Consider the following 20,555-nt stretch of genomic DNA (forward strand, 5'->3'; position numbering starts at 1 on the left):
TTTGTAATCTGTCGCCGTTTTCCCATGGCGGGTTTTCCGGCTACGAAGCCAACTGACGTGTCTTTTTAAGTTGATGTGGCTGCTGAGTGTGTGTTGACTGGATGACGTGGATCACAAATTAAGCTAACGTGTTTATCATGCCTCCACCACCACTCCTCCTCCCTACTATCTTCCTCCTCTTCCACACAAGCCGCGCCGCCACCACCAACGCCCATCACTCCAATCCCGGCCCCGACTGCACCGAATGCACGCATTATCTACTCCGGCAACACGCATGAATCGCAGGATCAACGCAGCTGGAGAGAACTTTCGGTAAATCCGACAGGAACAGCTCGAGCTCGGCAACTCCGACCGGAAAAGCTTGAGCTCCTTCTTCTGCGAGGTCACGAAGATCCAAAATTCCTTCACCGCCATTCTGTGGCAGAATCCCCTCAATTTCATCAGCAAACCCTCGGCATTGTCGACCTCCGTGCCATCGCTGGAGAAAGAGATCGACAGCACGCACGCCCATCCCAAATCATAGCTATTGCTCGCGCTGCTCGCCACCAGGAATACCTCAAAGATTGCCTCCAGCACGATTCGCATGATCCACGCAGCCGGAGAGGGATTTCGGCAACTCCGACTGGAATAGCTCGAGCTCCTTCTTCAGCGAGGTCATCAAGATTCAGAATTCCTTCGTCGCCATTCTGCGGCAGAATCCCTTCAATTTCATCCCCAAACCCTCCGAATAGTCAACCTCCTCCTCCTCCGCACCGTCGACCTCCACCTCCACCCCCTCCTCCTCCTTTGTGCCGTCGACGGAGAAGGAGCTTCCAACAAAGAGTGCAACTTGTCATCAGTGACGTCTATGGATATTTCTTGAAACAACGTCGTTTTGACTATGGAAAATGACATCCATGAATTTTCGGCGTTCTCCACGTCATTTCAGGCTTGCCACATACTCAAGATTTCAACCGAAAAACTACTGGGTCGGATCAAATGGGAAATACTAGCAACCCGGTAAAGTTAGTGACATTATATGCCAATTTTTTAGTTCGTGGGAAAAACCGAAATTTGGTAAAAGTTCATGACTTTTAAGGCAGTTTGCCCTATTTTAAATAATATTATATACTCCCTCCGTCCCATTAAATATACAACATTTGCTTTTCGGCACATGATTTTATGTAGTGTAGTTTTGTGAGTTAAAGAAGAGAGAGTAAAGTAAGAGAGAAGAAAAAGTAGAGAGAGTGTTATTTCCTTTTTTAGAAACGTTTCATTTTTAATGGGACAAACAAAAAAGGAAAACGTTTCATTTCTAATGGTACAGAGGGAGTATATTCTATTAATTTAATACAGTATATTATATTATATTATATATATAAAATAAATAAATTACATATATATATGGTTTTTTTTGTTTCAGGATTTTTGGGTTTTTCGGTTTATTCGGTTTTTTAAGTTCGGTTTTTAATTTTTCAGTTTCAATTTTTCGGATTCGGTTCAGCTTGGGTTTTGAACTAAATTCGGTTTTTCAGTTTTGGTTCGATTTGGGAAAAAACTGAACCGAAACCCGAATGCTCATCCCTACTCACATCCACCAGCTTTGTCAGCCTGAAATCACCAACAACGGCTTCAAAATGTTTGTCGGGCAAGACATTTACAGCTTTGACATCTCTGTGGATAATTTTCGGATTGCAGTGCTCATGCAAGTACGCGTTTTTCCCAACGCAACCCTCTTTCTAGTTGGGCGATCCAAATAGGATCCCTGGGTTTAGGGATCTGAACCACCCTAAATCATTGACATTGGTATCTGGAGAATTAGGGGGTTGTTGAACCATTCTGTGTGCATGATATGTAGTCTTTCATTGTCCTGTTGTATAAAAATATCTTTGGATATTGCACCTTGATACGATCCCCGTACAGGTACCGCATCAGACTGTCGAAGGCTCCCCACGCGAAGCCGAAAGGCCGGAGGAGACGCCGACGATGATGGAAAGGGATGTGCTGCCGTCGATCGCGACAACCAAGGGAAGAAGGACCGACGGCCGCCCGATTTGTTCGGAGATTACGTTCCAAAGTAGAGTTAGGAGTGTTTATTTCCTTTTATTTATTTCTTATTTTTGGATATTAGCTTATTTTGGTTATTTATTTATTTCGGGTTTTCTTTGTTGGTTCTTTCCCGAGATGCATTAGGATTAGGAGTCGAACCAACCCTAGGGTCCTTAGTCTATAAATAGGGCTATGTTCATTAATTCAATCATCAATAAAAATTCACATTATTTGCCCAACCAAAAACGTTCATCCTTCAAAAACCCTAGTTGCCGCTGCCCGACGGAGAATAACCGCGCACAGCCTCAACTAGAAACTGCCGCCGATCCCGCGACGGGACGCCGGGAGAGCCTCTGATCGCCGAGCCTACCAGCCGCCGATCTCCGTTAAGGATCAAGACCTTAACATCTGGTGCTCGGCCAATTAGATATAATGGCTGGAATTATCTGCATGCATATAGTAAATGCATTCAGAAAATGCATATATTCAAATAATCAAGCATACATAAGTACCATCCCCCATTTTATTACCTTATTAATCATGCAGTCATTGATCACCCATTTATTGATGCTTTGAATAGCTTTAGTTTCTACTGTGTCTGCATCGCTATTCTTGTTCTTTCTTTGTGCTGGTACTTGCGCAGCGAAAGGAAATATTCCAATTTTCCCATCAAACAATATATCACCATTATCTGGAAATAATACAAATAAGGGTCTTGCCACAACACACATAAACATAATTCCAATTTCGGAATGAAATTCTTGCTTTGACAAGTCCCTATGTGGCTCAACTTCTCCAGGTGCTAAATAAATTCTACGTGATGCTTGGGACATGTAAAACCATTTCTCATCAATGTGTATAATGTTATTCATATTCCTAAATGATTTGGTTGCATACCTTGTCTAGTTCTAAGGCACCTAATGTAAATCTTAACCTTTGAAGCTTATTCGGGCGATTAAATCTGGCCTAATTCCTGATGTGTGTGCTCTGATCAGTCCGACATTAACCCATCTCCCTACAGTTGCCATGCTACACTGCAAACCCACTACCAGCGATCTGATTGTCCCTCTCTGTGTGTAATCTACAGTAGAAAGCAAAGCTAAATCAAGAGTAACACGTTTGCACCTTGATCATTTTGCTATTTTACCGGTGTTTGAGTTAATTGTTTCCCCATGTTCTTGTTGCTTCTTCACAGCTAGCCAATGTCGATATATCAATGTTTGAGATATGCTGAATTTCTCTTAAGCGGCCTTAAACATGCCCCTCTTTGGTTTTCCGTTGACGGATGCTCGAAGTAGGAACTGAACAACTGCATTGCGCTGTGGTGGTGTTAAACTTTTCTTTTACACCATTTTACTTTTTGTGTTGTAGTAGTGTAGTTGTGGAATGATAAAAAATATTCAAGACATCAGGCTTGATCCTCATTTTATAGACTTTTGGATTACTAATGATGTGAAGACATTTTAGAAATTGTTTGTTGTGCCATAATTTTAAGACTTAGCCACCAACTTTGGAAATTTAGAAATGAGGTCGGTCTAATTATTTCGGCATTTATTTTTTTTATTATTTTTCATTGTGATTATTTTGATAATTTTGTAGAATATTATTTAGAAATGTGGGCCATGCCCCTCTTTGGTTTCCTTGAGTGGCACAAATTTTATGCAATTTTATTTTGTGTGTTAGAGTGTCCACAATAGAATGGCACAACCACGATTCCGCCAAGGGACAGCCACAAAAACTCTTCCACAACCACAAAAACTTGTCCAGCCCAATAGTGGTCACGCTACAGCCACAAATCACATTATTTTGTCAATTGTTGGTATATTTTAATAAGATTAGAATAAAAATTATCGGACGAAAATAATTAAAAAAAATTATTTAATTAGAAAAAAATTAAAACCAAATCTTCATTGTATTATAAATAGGGGAAAATTATACAAAGAAAATTAACTACAAACACTAAAAAAAACACCACCGCCGCTCACTTGGTGGCATCATCGGAATCCGCCGCTTGATCTCCATCTCCATCCCCACAGCCGCTGCCCCAGCCAGCCCCAGTTGATCCCTCAGCCTTTGCATGAGTTTGATGTAAACCCCCTTTGGTGATCGGGCCGGTCGCGCTCTCGTAGGCTCTGGCGTTCTCGGCCAGTTGCTTCATCAACTGGAGGTCCAAGTTCCTGTTCAACACCGAGACTGGGGCAGACAATCCCGAGTGGGATCCAACGCGATCGCACTGACGCGGGAGGCTCTAGCGTCTCAGATAGTGGATTGCTGGCCTTAGGCACGTGGGCAGCGGGAGATTGTGGAGGGAGCCTATTTCTCAACCTCTTCATTGAGGTCAATGTAACGTGAGCCGCTGCTGTTGTAGTTCTCGGCTAGGTCGAGTCTCGTCCGCTTCAGCCCAGACCCGTGCTCTTTCTCGCAGATGGCCTTGAATTTCGGACAGTCTTGGAGAATGACATATTCGTCCCAGTAGGTGAACCTAAGGTTCCCACCGACTCGATACATCTCTAGCGACAACGCCTTTGCGTCGCCTTCGCTGCGGCCGCTCTCAGCTGTGCGGAGGTTGTTCTCATATATGCCTGAGAACCTCTTGATGGCGCTAGAAATCCTCCCCCACTCTTTGAGGATGTGGACCGGTTTCCTCGGAGGGGTGTCTTCCGGCTTGAAGCTGTTGTAGGCCACCAGGACGTGGGCCCAGAAGCCGGCTTCTGTCTGATCGGTGCCAATTCCGGCATCCGACGTGATGGCGTCCCAGGCCTTTGTAATAGCAACGGACTCCTCCGTCGAGTAGTAGACCGACGACCCCCCGCCGTCGCCTATCCCACTGCCGCGGCCGCTGCGGCCGAGGCCGCCTACTCTCCGGGGACCGACCTCTCGATGTGTCCATGTACTGGTGCCGATGACGGGGGCTCCGGTTGGCTCGAACTCAAACCCATCTGCTCCAATGTGAAACTCTCAAAATTACCTAGAGATAGGGTGGGTTGGACGTTGGGAGTAGGGGTATTAGGAAGCAGATAGTTGACCGCGTCCATGTTGGGTCGGTAATCCCCATACAGCGATTGGGGACAAGCCACATTCCTCTGATAGGAGGACTGACCCCGAAACTGGGGTGTATGTTGCCACAGCAGGGATGTCGGAGCCAACCACTGGGATGTGTGGGCAGGGGCACCCCACCCTGGAATGGAGGGGGACTGGATCTCCACGGTTGGGATGGAGGCGGATAATAGTTGCCATAGCCGCCATCGACTGCGGGGGTGCTAGTACCGGTACTCGGTGCACCAAAACCGCCACTGTGGTACCCGCTGCCCGGGTATGTCTACAATAGACCGCCGCAACGATCGCCGCGCCCGAGACCCCACCGCCCCTTCCTCGATGCAAATGTAGCTCGTTGTCTTCCACCCCCTCCCCCGCCGCGGCTCCCTCCGGCCTCGCTATAGTTGGCCGCGGCGCCTTTATTGTGGCCGCTCGTAGTTGAAAAGAATAAATTAAAAAGATGAAATAAACGAGATATAAATGAATTTTTATTTTTAGCAAAACGTCATCTTGGGACGGGAGAAATTAAAAAATATGTCATCGACCGAGGGAGCAGTAACTAAATTTACATTATTTTGAGAAACGCCAAACAAAACGGTAGTTATATTAGTTACCAACTGAAAATTCCCACAGCCACAAACTACACATCACACTACAGTATCCATGGCTTCTTTCCTCTCCGCTCCTCCCTCTCTCTCCTCCCGCACTCCTCTCTTCTCTCTCTTTAGACCAACTAACCCCACTTTCTCCCCCGCAACTTCACGAAGCAGACGCCTAGTCCTCACAGCCTCAGCCAGAGCTCTCCAAGCTCTGATTTTCGATTGCGACGGCGTCATTCTCGAGTCCGAGCATCTCCACCGCCAAGCCTACAACGACGCCTTCGCCCATTTCAACGTCCGCTGCCCGTCTTCACCCTCGCCTGCCCCCCTCGATTGGACTCCCGAATTTTACGACGAGTTGCAAAACCTCATCGGCGGCGGGAAACCCAAAATGAGATGGTGAAATTCTACTAATTCTTTTTTTTTCAATATTTTAATTTAATTTTATTTTTTTTAGAAATTTGTTGTTGAAGGTACTTCAAGGAGCACGGTTGGCCGACTTCCACAATTTCGGATTCGGTGCCAGAGAGTGATGAAGATAGAGCAAACTTGGTTGACATTCTTCAGGTCATGCTTCTCCTTTTTTTTTGTTTTTCATTTGGATACAATGTTTAATTTTGATCCAAGATGATGTTTTAGGAATACTAGTGTTTAGTCACATGAGATTTTATTAATGATAAGCAACTCATTCAATTTCATAATGCATCTAAGTTGTTGAAGAATTGGCTATTTTCAATTTGAGAAATGGAGAAAAGGCCTAATTAACACGACACATGAAGCGTTGTATCGAAGTATTTTAGTTGATTGTTTCGTGATGTTGCTGCAGGACTGGAAGACGGAGAGGTACAAAGAAATAATTAAATCTGGAACCGTACGAACACCAATTTTTATACTTGAAAATTTTGTTTGGATTTTCTTAATTCTCTATGTCAAAATGCCAATTTTTCTGAGTAGGTTGAGCCCAGACCAGGAGTTTTGAGATTGATGGATGAGGCCAAAGCTTCTGTAAGATAAATCATCATCCACATTATGTTGTAGATGCAGCAGTTGCATACTAACCTTATTTTTTTTCCATTTCTCTTCTCCATTTTAGGGAAGAAAGCTAGCAGTCTGCTCTGCTGCAACTAAGAGTTCAGTAGTCTTGTGTTTAGAAAATCTAATTGGATTGGTAAATTTCTAACAAAATCACGATCCGTGTGAAGTTGATGTTTCCCTCGTCTAATTAGAGAAGTAGCATAATGGCTTGTTTTTCTTGTATTGTTACAGGAGCGCTTCCAAGGCCTCGATTGCTTCCTAGCAGGTACTCTCGAAAAATGAGCTAAGTTCCTAGTACTTCTCATCACAAAAAGATTTGGATAACAAACTCTTTTGCTTTTGTGTTGTTGCTTCCTTCGGTAGGTGATGATGTGAAGGAAAAGAAGCCCGATCCGATGATCTATGTCACAGCCGCCAAGGTAAATAACTGTGCACTAACTGCACTGGCTATTCTTATTCTTCCCATCAACTCAACTTTGTGTTACTTTGATAGAAACTGGGCGTGTCGGAGAAGGATTGCTTGGTGGTAGAAGACAGTGTTATCGGATTGCAGGTTCACAACCGCTAATAAATAATTTTATATTCTTGAATCAGTCTATGATAGAAAGGAAAACACCTCCAATTGTGTTGATGCAGGCTGCAACGGGAGCAGGAATGTCGTGTGTGATCTCATACACGTCGTCCACTGCTAACCAGGTGAGCGAGCACGTTGTTTATGTTATTCGACAAAGAGGAAGTTACTTCAAGAAGTGAACATATTGAGAGTGGTGATTTGATGCACTCTTTAATAGGATTTCACAGCAGCAGCAGCAATCTACCCTGACTTGAGCAAAGTCAGATTGGCGGACTTGGAGGCGTTGCTTGGAGACGTCGTGGCTGCAAAGTAAATCTCGAAGGTTTACGATTTCCGGACCGAATCTTGCCTTATGGTAACATTTATACATCAATGAAAATATAGTTGGTTTAAGTGAGTTGATAAGAAGGTATTGACAGCTTCAGCTTTGCATTCTTGCTATAATTCAATCTTTTGGCTGCAAATGGCTATATAATTAGTTAAGAACCTTGGTTGTGTTGAATGTATTAACACTTTGCACAAGTGGCTTGATAAGTTCTAAAAAACTCATCAAGTAATGCTTATTTTCAGCTTTTTGTTCATAGTATTTAAAGTACATATAACTAAGCTACAAAGGAACTCATGAGAAAATGAAAAGACTAATAATAAGTGAAATATAACCATAAATACATCTAATGACTCTAGGACTCCAAAATCCATTAATCAAACACAAATAAGTAAAAGTGACTAGTATTTATTTTGGGTTGAACCTTTTGGAAAAAAAAATAGCCCTTTATTCTTAATATTAGGCCTAATGTTATATGTAATGAGTCTATAGTAAGCAATCAATACGTGTGCGTGTATGATCATGCCTCTTCATCCCACAATAAGAGTCACATTTTACCATTTCGATCCATCCCATAATAAAAGTCACGGTTCAGTTTTACCATAAATGGTAAATAGATCCAATAACTCACTTCACTCACATTCTATTATAAAACTAATCAGTGGCGGACACAGTAAGAGAGAATGGAGGGCTTAAGCCCCTGCCAACAAATTAATTTCTTCTTTTTTTTTCTACTTCAAAACTTTTTGTAAATTTCAAAAGCAAGCTTCAGCCCATGCCAAGATAGTGCAATTAAAGAATAAATCAACAAAAAATTATTGATAGGAAGGGCTGAATTGAACCTGTAAATTGAAAACTTACTGAGAAAAATAAAGAAATAAAATGGCCGCCCAACGTCTGAAGGAAGAAGATGGCCATCAATATAGGATTATTATATTATATTATTGATTGTTGTGCCTATTACATTTATTGACTTTACCAAATAATTTCACTTTCAAAAAACTACTATATCTATTTTATTTCTATAAGTGATTAATTCACTAAAAAAATCCGTAAACTGATATATAAATGATAAATCACATTAATTGACTAAAAAAACAACCGAGGTCGATCAAATAGTTTGTGGGAAATTTAGTGGCTCAACTTTGTAGCCAATTTTGATTTAAGTTCAGTTTTTCATCATGATTTTTCTTTTTATTCAATTATGTAAACATTAATTTTTTTATAATTCTTTATATTTACTTTATTATTAAAATATGAGAATACAATATAAAAAATAAGCATCGGACGTGTAATAGTATAATTCATATAAAGTTGTATAATTTATTAAAAAATTATAATTTATGATTATTTTGCTTGACTTTAAAATATTTGGTTTAAAATTTTTATGCTGGGTTATAATTTAAGTGATTGAAGTTGAATATTTTGAAGCAGATTCAAATCATATTTACACTCTTCAGAAAATATATAATTCAATCCATGAAAATACATAAATACTATCAAACAATAACAAATATAAATACAACATGAATCGCTTTAATATTTTGCTTAAAGCGAAATTTCTTTCTAGAAATGAGATTTTATATGGTGTTCTATTCAAAGTAAAATTAAGAAAGAAAAAAATAGAGATGATGTCAAAAAGAAAACAAGTCATCTTAAATGGATCATGGGAAAAAGTACTATTTTTCATATACTAGTAGTGAAGCCCATGCCAAGAATTTTTTCTGCATCCGCCACTGAAACTAATATAAAAAAATGAACCTCATATTCCACTAACTTTTCATATCCACTCTTCTTTATATTTTTTAAAATTCTTACTCAAACCAAACGTGACTCCGGAGGAATAACTTTTATCACATTCTTAATTAGATGGAGTATATGGAAGAAAAGGATAGGCGTGTATGTTAATTAATGCGTGCGTCTTTTGTGACTCTCACTAAATTTCGAAAGTACTAAACCAATAAAATAATAGATTGAATTTGACATACTACTATATTTGACATACTACTATATTAGTAGTGTATCACAAGGTTTCCTACTAATCAAAATGAATTTACTTTCATTTTTATGGTCAAAACAAAAACATGAAATCGTTAATCAGATTTAAAGAGTTTGACTATGTACAATTATAACAATGTACCAATATATTGCTTTATCTATCCAAGAATAACAACAGGGGTGGTGGCGCAGTTGGCTTGCGCGTAGGTCTCATAGCTTCTGAGTAATCCTGAGCTCGAGAGTTCGATCGATTCTTTTTCTTTATAGACCATAACTGTCACACCCGCATTTTCTAAGGATAGAAAACACGGTTGATCGCGACTATGGGGGGGTTAAAGAAGCGGGAAAGAAAGGGAAAACAACGTATCAACACCATAGCTCGAAATAAATGGGAATAGCTCGAATAAAAATCAGAGTATCATCTCAACAATTGACAACTCAAAGGGATTATATCTCAACAATACATAAACTCAAAAGAAACAACATTCAGCGGAAGCATTCGAGAGAAGAATAATATTATGTATGAAGACACAATATATTCGGAACATTTAAAAGCAAACACAAATCTTCACCAGCTCTGCTCAACACTCACCGCGCTCGTCACAGCTCAACCTGCACATTTTTTAAAAAGAAATGCAGGGCTGAGTACTTGATGCACTCAGTGGACTCATGCCGAAAACATTTTCAATAAAAATATTTATCATGCCATTAACGAGTGACCTCGGGGTTTTAACTTTGAAAGGGCCGAGTCACTAAACATTTCACCAACATCATCATCATCACCATCAACCTCAACATCATCAACATCATCATATCATATCTGAACATACATGACAAGGAATGTGGCCACATTCCAAGCCACTAGACCGGCCAACTCAAAGAGATAGCGCACGATCTACGGGGTGTACACTAGCCTGAGTAGGGACAGACCCGAATTCGATTAATCATACATGGCAAAAGCCACTTCAGATAGGTCTCATAGCAACACAAAAATATGGCATGACAAACATATTTTGCAAAAATAAATATACTTAGGACATAGTCCTTATTTAAAAAGAAAGCCCACATCAATCATTTAATTTTTCTGAATTTGAATTCCTTACTTCCACTTTAATTTGATTCGCGGAGAATTCCCTTCCTTGAGTCCATGCTTCTTTTCTTCTTCATTTATTTTTGAAGTCGATCGTCGCTTTCCCATCATTCTTGAGCTCAAAATCCAGTCCAAACAATTCAACGAGTAAAACTTCCTTGGAGAAAATCAATGGCTCAACTAAAACTAATAAACTGGGCCCAACCAATTAAATCACTCTAGGCCCAAATCAAGTACATCAGCCCAAAACTTGGAGTAATAATATGTCCCAAACTAATTCTAGCCCAACTCCCCATCTTCTCTTTCAATTCCACCTCGCTCCTCATTCTTAAATCAACGGAGCTCTCGGAGTAATTACCGCTGCCCCCTTCTCGCCGTCGCTGCTGAATCAGCCACTGCTGCTCCAGATCGAGACAGCCGATGTCCGCCGTGCAGTCATTGTCACGGAGCTGCCGCTCGCTGCCATCACCGACGTCAGAAACACCGTTGCTGCCATCCGAAGCCGCCCGGAACTACCGAACAGCTGCCGCTGCTCCGAGTCCAGCCAGCGCCGTTCTATCCCAAGCGGTCCCAATTAGCCCCGGTGTCATGTTGAGGTTGCTGTGATCGCCGCGCCTTGAGCCTGTTCAGCACTACCGCCACCGCTGATCGCCCGGACCTCGCCACTCGGTTGTCCGCTTGAAGACACGTCGCCGTCCACGAACCATCACCGCATCATTCTCTCATCTAACTCAAATCTGAATCCCTAAACACCCTACTTCTCCTCGGACTCTCTGTTTCTTTGGAATTATGGTAGTGGTGAAAAGGATTGTGATAGTGAGAGAAGAATGCACTTAAATAAATTGCATTTATTGGGATTAACATAGAGATCTCCATATTCATTATTCTTGTTGCTATATTAATGGAAGAGTGGTAACTGATTTTGTGCAGGTAGTACGTGGAGAGAGAGTTGCGGGTTTTGTGAACTAAAATGGGCTTTTAATAATTGGCTCCCTCAAGAAAAGAACTGCTTTATGGGAAGGACGAATAGATCCTGGCCCAATTCCATTAAGAGCTTCAATTCATATCATTAACAATTCAAAAGAAATAAAGGTATAAAATTGAGTTAAATATTCAACGTTCTTCCACGGACCAAAAAAAGGTAGAAAAGTCGGGGTATTACAATAAATGTAAACGCTGCGTCACAATGGGTTCGAGCCCGAGACTTGCGTTTGGCCTTATAACACATACTTACGACCAAAAACTAAATCTCATGCCACGAAAAAACAAAAGAAATATGCTAATTTCATATCACATATTCTGCCTCTATACTCCTAAAATATGGATTTACCACAACATAAAAAATGTTACAAACACACTTGCTCTCTCTTATCAGTCAACCTTGCCATTGTTCTCGAGCTTCGGGATGAGGAACGACTTTAAGAGCTTGTATAGCTCCTTCGTCTTCTCCATATTGATCGCATGTCCTGCATTTTTTAGTATCACGAGCTCTGCGTTGTTTCCCAAGTGCCTGTCATCAAACCCCATATCATATTCAGACTTCAAACAGCGGATGAATTACTATTACTATTACTATTACTATTACTATTGTTGAGAGTTGAGACCTCACCTTACTAATCTATGAGCCAATTCTACCGGGAAAACCTGGTCGTGTTCTCCCCATATTATCAACGTAGGCTGGACAAAAGTGGCGTCTAATCTTAGCAACGTTCGCTAGGAATGATCAATTGGAAAAGCATGAATCGATGGAGGAAATACCTGAGTGATTTTAGGCAGATCAGAGAGCTTTCTATCCTTATGCAACGCGTAGATCAACTCTTTTCGTTCTTGAAGATTCTCTGTACACATTACCTACAACCATTGGGACAAAAACAACATAATATATAGTACTATATCCACAAAACTCGAAGAATTAGCAAGAACGTACAACATAGATTCACCATGGCAATGTTCTACTTCTTATTAGATCTTTGCTTACATCCAATCTTGAATGAGAGTTACTATATCAAAGCAATCACAAACCAATCCCAAATCCAGCAACAAAACACCAAGAAAATTAGCATTCAATCTCTACCAAAATCCAACACAACATTACACATTGATGAAACCACTTCTCCACCAAATCAAACAATGCAATCAACTGCCAAATATCCAAATCCAACAAGAAACACATGAATCAAAATGCAATCTTTACATTAATAAAATCAGCAAGAAAGCAACAAGACACATTCTTTGTAACATCACCCCTATTTCTCATCAAAATCAGCACTCAATCTCTACCAAAATCCATCACAACATCACACATTGATCAAACCACACCCCTCAACCAAATCAAACAATGCAATCAACATCCAAATCCAACATCAAAATGCAATTTTACATGAATAAAATCAGCAAGAAAGCAAGAAGGCACATTCTTCGCCGGCTTATAAAACGACAGCCGCATCAACTCCCTCAGCTTCTCCGGCGTCTGAGCCAGCAAAATCCCAATAGCCTCATCCACAGTCCTCACCTTAAACATCCCCTCCTCCATATCCCTCTCCTCCAAGCAAACCCCAGCGCACCCAATCACCACCCTCTCCACCGCCTCCGGGAACCGCGCCGCCATGCTGTAAGCCACAAACCCGCCGTAGCTGAGGCCCACCACGCTCATCCGGCCCCTCACCCCCGCCGCCGCCAAAGCCCGGTACACGCACTCCGCCTGAAACCCCTCACCCCGCTCCGGCCGCGAAGTGTAGGAGTCGCCGAAGAACAACAAATCGGGAACGTAGACGTTGAATTTCGCCGACAAGGGAGAGACGAAGTCGCCCCACTGCCACATTGCGTTGGCGCCGATTCCGTGGAGGAGGACGAGGGTCGGCTTGTTGGGCTTGTGGGCCTTGGGCCCCCAGCTGTGGATGAAGGTGCCGTCGCCGAGGTTGGCCGTGAGGGAGCGGAGCCCGGCGGAGGAGAAGGACCACCGGTAGCACTTGTCCCTTGATGATGTGAAGCTGAAACACTTCCCCATTGATGTTTTCGCCTCCAAAATTCGAACTTTTGGAGTCCCAGCAACGATTCTTTCAATTTTCTACTGGAAATTACTGGATTTCAGATTCGCCGTTGAGTTTCTTTTGTATTGGCGAGAGAGTTAGGAGAGTCTCCAATTAATCATGTACAGTCATATTTTTATAAAGTAGTTAGGTTCGATTATTTAATTGGATTTGGATTTGGATTTGGATTTGGATTGGGGATGGCTAGATTTTTGAATAAAAATTAATTAATTTTGTTTTCCATTAATAGATGGGTAATCCCCACTTGCCATTTGACGATTGTCGCATGGGATTAATGGAACGCCTGATTTAAAAGGCGCCACGTTAAATGCTTGATTTGATATAGGTAGTTTGGAATACGTCTTATTCTATTATTTTCAAAATTTTAAGAAACATTATTGTATTATTTCTATCTTTAACAGGACATGGTAGCTCAACGACATAACATCTTGAATACTAGTCTCTCTCTGTCTTTAAAAATTACTCCTCATTTTATGATTTTAGACGTTAATCTAAAATTAATTTATTTATAAAGTAAAATTTACCTATTGACAGATGTAATAAGTCCCACACTCCCACTAGTAATCACTCCACAAAAGTAGTACTTAGACCACGACATTGTACATTTAATTAGATATAATTCGAGTAATTATAACACAACTTTTTAAAAGATCATTAAAAAGTAGCAATATAATCATCGATATCCTTCTTGTCTTATTTAACATCAATAACCTCAACAAGTCATGAAATAAGTAGAGAGTTAGTACATATCATCATATTAATATGAGTAAAATATTCCCTCCGTTCCCTCATAATTGAGGTGAAACTTTTCGCCATGGAATTTAAGAAATAAATGTTGAGTGTGTTAAATAAATAGAGAAAAAAGTAAGAAAGAGAAAAAGGTAGAGAGAATAAAACAAAAAGTGAATAAAGTAAAAGAGGGTAAAGTAAGAAAGAGAAAAAAAAGTTATTCCCTCCGTCTCATAATAGATGACACACTTGAGAAATGACACGGGATTTTATGAGATGTTGTTTTGTGTGTTAGGTGGAACTGGAAAGAGAAAATAGTATATTTATATTAATGTGTGAGAGAGTTTTTTTCCAGAAAAAGGAAGTGTGACATCTTTTGTGGGACAAACTAAAAAGGAAAGTGTGACATCTATTATGGGACAGAGGGAGTACTATATATTGAAATGACTCAACTATGAGGGAACTTCTCGAAATGAAAAAATGACTTAATTATGAAGGAACAGAGGGAGTATTATTTTGGTCCTAAACGTATGGCCGAAATACGAAGTTGGTTCAGAACATTCATTTTTTGAAAATCGATTTCTAAACAAATGAAACATCGCCAAATTGATCCTTTTTTTACGGTTCCGCCAAAAATTGACGGTCAACCGTAGATTGTTGGAATTTTGACCGAATTAGGCGATTTTGATTACTATAGCTAATATTTCAAAAAATATATTTCCAAATTATGACTTTATCTCTCTTCTTCCTCCCAACTTTATTCTTCCGCCATCCCTCTCTTCTCAATCGCAGTCGCCAACTTCATTCTTCCGGCGACGGGTGGCAGACCAATTCCAAGTCGTTTATCGTTATCGAAGACATCCACTACTTGATTAATATCACTAACAAGAACAAAGGTGACGGTCATATGTTCAGGACCAAAATAGTACTTTACTCTATTAATATAATGATAATTGTTAGTATAAAATATACCCCTGATGTAACAAAATTCGATATACTTATGTTCTAAAGGAGAGAACATCCAAAGACGAAATGACAGCAATAATAATCTGCTGGTGTGTGCAGTAATAGGACACTATCAATTTTCATTTCGATCATTAAGGAAATAAAATTAAAAGTAACAATAATAAAATTTACTAAAAATATAACAATATTTAAAACTTTTGATTACCAAAACTTCAGAAGAAATTAATCTCCACCACGTGACGATAGCGATAGTGTAATGAGATGATGACAAAATCAAGAGATGATAGGACAGGACAAAAAACTCAAGAGATGATATGGGTAGGACACCAAATGAATCATCCATCTTTCAAGATTACAAAAATCCAATCTTAAATATACCAAAATAACGCAATACCGCACCTACAGTACCGAAAAATACCGAATTTGCAGTTTATCGCAATTTACGGTACGATATGATACCTTACCGATAGACTTCGGTAAGGTAAAAGTATAGATTTTCGTATACCGCGGTATACCGCACATTCGGTATATACCGAAAATGAGGTATATACCGACTATGTGGTATCATACCGTTATTAATTTATACCAAACATATGGTATACATAAAAAATGAGGTATTTATCGATTATATGTATTTATATATTTTCAATTATATATTAATATAAATAATATTTAAAATTAATAATAATTTAAGAAATAGAAATTAGAAACTCTAAATCTCATATTGGGATCATTGCAAAGAGAGAAATCATTGCGATATGCAGTTTAAAAGTAATTTGTACGGAGAAACCTCCTCTAACTCCTAAAAAGAGAAGCGGTAGCCCATATTGGGATCATTACAAAAAAGTAAAAACGAAAATGGGTGATGGCGGTTTAAAACAAATTGCGATATGCAACTACTGCACAATTGAAATATCATGTAGCTATGGCAGTACAAGTGGATTGTGAAATCATTTAGTGAAGCGATGCAAATCAAGTCCACTGTATGGATGTATGGATTTGATGGTTGAAGTTTTGTTGGTTTGAATATTATGTACAAGATTTGATTGTGATGAAGTTTTAATGTTTTGGACATTATTTAAATAGGTGAAATTTTATTTTAAATATTTGGTTATAAAATAGGATTTTTTTGGTATGAACCACAAGTATAATGATATGTCATACCTTATTTCGGTATACCGCATAAACGGTATGGTAACGGTATCGAAAATTGTCATACCGAATTTTCGGTATACCCCAATGCGATATACTATACTGAAAAATTCGATAAGATATAGGTATGACGTTTTATCATACCCGCAATTTGAGGTACGGTATGCGGTATGACATTCTCGGTGCGGTATACCGTACCGCACCACCCCTATCTAAAATATCACAAATCCAGTTTATTACCAAAAAATGTAAACCAAAATCAGTTTAACTGATAAAATTCAGAAAATGATCAGTTCGTCATAAGTGACTATACTACACACTTAATAAAATCAATGCTACCATAGTCATGGATCATATTATACTCCCTCCGTCCCGTGCTACTTGCACGTTTGCTTTTCGGCACGAAGATTAAGGAATGTGTGATTAGCAAAGTCAACAATTGCGGGTGTAGGTGATAATTTTTACTAAAAATGGAAAGAGTGCAAATAACTTGGGACGCCCAGAAAGGAAATAAGTGCAAGTAACACGGGACGGAGGGAGTATTAAATATATTGTACTGTACTTGTATTGCAGTTGGCTGTGCGGAGATGTGGTGATCTTAAGGTAAGGGTTAAAATCCCCGCCACCCGCTGGGAGTTTTTGATACGTAGAATATCTCTACGAATATTCCCAAATCTCTCTTATTTAGTTTAGTATTGATTTAGCATATCTTTCCATATATTCTTAGTATCTTTATTTCTTATTCCCTAAGTCAGAGTAGTCTTATAAATAGGAGATATTGTATTCTTCTATTCCAATCAAGAAATAGCATATTTTCCTAATTTTATCGTCTCATTAATTTTCCGCAAACACTAGTTTTGGAGCTGATCCCGGGGAAAGCCCGTGACGTCCGCTTTTATCCCTCCGTCGTCGACCGCTCGTCGTCGTCGGAATCTTGTTAAGGGAGTGCTCCCTTAACAATTGGTGCTTTCATTGATGAACTCATGTCAGATTGTCGCGGTCGAGTCGTCCTCCCTCGATCCGATTAAGGTGATGATCGAGCATATTCTGGCGCGTATGGCTCGGCTACAGACTCGCATGGACGAGTATGATCGCCGCCAATCCTCACGCCATACGCTGCGACCGGATCCGGAGCCACCGCACAGTCGTGCACACTCACGTCCGTTGGAGGGTCCCTTGCCGTTCACACAGCCGTTTGCGGCTGTATCAGTCACTACGCCGCCGCCGCCGGCGAACGCGGCCTTTTTGGGCCGGCCCGAGGGGTTTCGCCCTAACCCTAGTTGTGCGTTGGGCCCGTTTCGGGCTGGTTTCACACCGCAGCAGTCGTCGACGTGGGAGCTGCCGCCCACATCGCGCGAGAGGAACTCGACCTGGGAGTTGCCGCCGTCGACGCGGTCGCAGCAGCTCCAGCCGTGGGGCAACCGGTTCCCCGATCACTCCCTTAACAAGATTCCGACGACGACGAGCGGTCGACGATGGAGGGATAAAAGCGGACGTCACGGGCTTTCCCCGGGATCAGCTACAAAACTAGTGTTTGCGGAAAATTAATGAGACGATAAAATTAAGAAAATATGTTATTTCTTGATTGGAATAGAAGAATACAATATCTCATATTTATAAGACTACTCTGACTTAGAGAATAAGAAATAAAGATACTAAGAATATATGGAAAGATATGCTAAATCAATACTAAACTAAATAAGAGAGATTTGGGAATATTCGTAGAGATATTCTACGTATCAGTTTTTCTGTCTTAATCCACAAACATGGTCGAACGGGATAAGTCATAAAAGATGGATTTGGAAACCCCTATGGTTAAATTTAAAAAAATAAAATACAGTTGTCTTCACTGTCTCTCTATCAAAATTCTAAGATAGATAGATGGTTTGAATCCCAGTTACCAGGGACCCTATAGTCTTAATTTTTAATCTGGTGTAATTAAAATGGAAAAAGTTAAGAATGAAAATGTGTATAAAAATAATAATGTAATTAAGGGTTGTAAAAATGAGAGCATACAACTCTAGACTAGAAGCATGCATCATTATGGTTGTTGTACCTTGGGTTGAGGAATCAGTAGTGAATGAGAAAATGGTGCGAGGAGGAAAATGGATAGGAGGAGGAGGAGGATTAAGGGAGAATAATAAGTCATGGGTCATGGCACATGATTGCATTTTATTACTCCATTCCATTGAGAGAGAAACTAGAGGGACACAAATTAGTGATAGTGGTGTGGGGCTAACAACAACTACACAAACAAAACAATGAATTGCTACGAAAAAGAAATACTCCTGCTATTATTACTACTCCCTCGGTCATACAGTGAGAGTCACGTTAAGAGTCATATTTTACCATTTTGATATGTTCCACAATAAGAATCACATTTCACTTTTACTATAAATGGTAATTAAGTCTCATATTCCACTAACTCATTTTACTCACAATATATTATAAACTACTATAAAAAAATGGACATCATATTTCACTAACTTTTTAACCTACTATTCTTTATATTTCTTAAAATTCCTGCACACACCAAATGTGACTTCTATTATGAAATGGGAAGAGTATTATTTTCATTAGAAATCAGAAATGCAGAAAAGAAAAAAGAAAAATGATTTGTAATAGGGGGAAGAGATAGGGGTATAGGGGGGGTAGGCAATGTTGGTTCTTTTATTACGCTATTGTGGCTATGGCCATAAGTAGGTACGTGGAAAGTGAAAGGTGTTGGGGTCCTAAGAGCATCTCCAATGGCAGACGTCCGATCGGACATCCGCGACGGGTGATCGGGACGTCCGTCATTGTGGCGTTTCAACACGGATACGGACGTCCCGTAAGGACGTCGTATGTCCTTGGACGTGCGGGCGACGGGCAGGCGGACGTCCGCCATTGTGGTGTGGGTCGGACGTCCGGTATATTAATTTTTTTTAAACTCTATATATACGGCTCGTTGAACTTCATTTCATTCGCACCACTTGTGTTAACAAGTTTCTCTCTCTACATCTCTATTTCAAGTATATCTACAATGGCTAGTGACAGTGATAGCGAGGATGAATTGGAGGTCGCTGTGGAAGGTGCGATAGATAGGCTGCTACACCAGAGGGAGCAGCGGCGGCAGCAGGCGGCGGTACATCGGCCGATCCGTCGCGTTTTGGGGATGCCTTATTCCGGCGACGTTTTAGGATGCATCGTCCGCTGTTTATGCATATCGTGGGTGCTTTAGAGAGAAGATACCTGTATTTTAGGATCAGGGAGGATGCAGCTGGCAAACCCGGACTCACGCCCTTACAGAAGTGCACTGTCGCAATCAGACAACTGGCATACGGAGGCGCGACCGACATGTTCGACGAGTACCTCCACATTGGCGAGTCGACAGCCGTCGAGTGTCTGCAGAATTTTTGCGCGGGCGTGAGAGCGATATTCGGTGAGCGGTATCTTCGGAGTCCGAGTCCCGAAGACTGCCAGAGTCTGATAGATATGCATGGGTCGGTGCACGGGTTCCCTGGGATGTTGGGCAGCATAGATTGTATGCATTGGGAGTGGAAGAACTGCCCCGCCGCCTGGAAGGGGATGTACACTACTGGCTTCAAAGCCAAGCATCCCACGATGATCCTTGAAGCTGTAGCTGACTACCGGCTGTGTATATGGCATGCTTATTTTGGAGTCGCCGGGTCGAACAACGATAACAACGTTCTCCAGTCGTCGCCCCTGTTCAATGCTCAGTGCAATGGCCTTGGTCCCGCCATTAGTTTCGTCGCCAACGGCAACCAGCACAATATGGGATACTATTTGGCGGATGGGATATACCCAAACTGGCCCGTCTTTGTGAAGACAATCAAGCATCCGCTCGGACAAAAGAAGTCATACTTTGCGAGCCGCCAGGAAGCAGCGCGCAAGGATGTGGAGCGGGCATTTGGTGTGCTCCAGAGTCGATGGGCGGTAGTCAAGGGTCCTGCACGGCAGTAGTATATTCCCA

General features: G+C 40.9%; 2 protein-coding genes across 3 annotated transcripts; one reads left to right on the plus strand and one right to left on the minus strand.

Annotated features, from left to right (window-relative positions):
- The first annotated feature begins 5,689 nt into the window (after positions 1–5,689).
- LOC121767175 (haloacid dehalogenase-like hydrolase domain-containing protein At4g39970) lies at positions 5,690–7,841 on the plus strand. The gene is made up of 10 exons (XM_042163387.1): positions 5,690–6,062; positions 6,137–6,230; positions 6,490–6,534; positions 6,618–6,668; positions 6,757–6,831; positions 6,930–6,963; positions 7,062–7,117; positions 7,192–7,251; positions 7,335–7,394; positions 7,490–7,841. Exons 1-10 carry the CDS (start codon positions 5,728–5,730, stop codon positions 7,583–7,585), a joined length of 906 nt encoding a protein of 301 aa, XP_042019321.1. The 5' UTR covers positions 5,690–5,727; the 3' UTR covers positions 7,586–7,841.
- A 3,944-nt stretch (positions 7,842–11,785) lies between these two features.
- LOC121768617 (2-hydroxy-6-oxo-2,4-heptadienoate hydrolase-like) lies at positions 11,786–13,859 on the minus strand. Of its 2 annotated transcripts, none has more exons than XM_042165144.1 (4): positions 13,066–13,859; positions 12,444–12,536; positions 12,295–12,362; positions 11,786–12,195 (listed from the first exon to the last, which is right to left on the minus strand). In XM_042165144.1, exons 1-4 carry the CDS (start codon positions 13,690–13,692, stop codon positions 12,057–12,059), a joined length of 927 nt encoding a protein of 308 aa, XP_042021078.1. In that variant the 5' UTR covers positions 13,693–13,859; the 3' UTR covers positions 11,786–12,056. The 2 variants fall into 2 exon arrangements, with proteins under 2 accessions (XP_042021078.1, XP_042021079.1); XM_042165145.1 differs by having other exon boundaries at positions 13,198–13,855.
- Positions 13,860–20,555: the final 6,696 nt, after the last annotated feature.

Source organism: Salvia splendens, chromosome 15 (assembly GCF_004379255.2).
Source record: "Salvia splendens isolate huo1 chromosome 15, SspV2, whole genome shotgun sequence".
NCBI lineage: Eukaryota > Viridiplantae > Streptophyta > Magnoliopsida > Lamiales > Lamiaceae > Salvia > Salvia splendens.

Bases quoted from the DNA above. Each gene is read 5' to 3' on its own strand.
- LOC121767175 (XM_042163387.1), top strand. From the start codon at position 5,728: ATGGCTTCTTTCCTCTCCGCTCCTCCCTCTCTCTCCTCCCGCACTCCT. The intron at 6,535-6,617 runs GTACGAACACCA...TTTTCTGAGTAG, and splicing joins AAATAATTAAATCTGGAACC to GTTGAGCCCAGACCAGGAGT. The intron at 6,669-6,756 runs GTAAGATAAATC...TCTCCATTTTAG, and splicing joins TGGATGAGGCCAAAGCTTCT to GGAAGAAAGCTAGCAGTCTG.
- LOC121768617 (XM_042165144.1), bottom strand. From the start codon at position 13,692: ATGGGGAAGTGTTTCAGCTTCACATCATCAAGGGACAAGTGCTACCGG. The intron at 12,537-13,065 runs GTAAAATTGCAT...CAATGGTTGTAG, and splicing joins TTCTTGCTGATTTTATTCAT to GTAATGTGTACAGAGAATCT. The intron at 12,196-12,294 runs GTGAGGTCTCAA...GTTTGATGACAG, and splicing joins TTGGCTCATAGATTAGTAAG to GCACTTGGGAAACAACGCAG.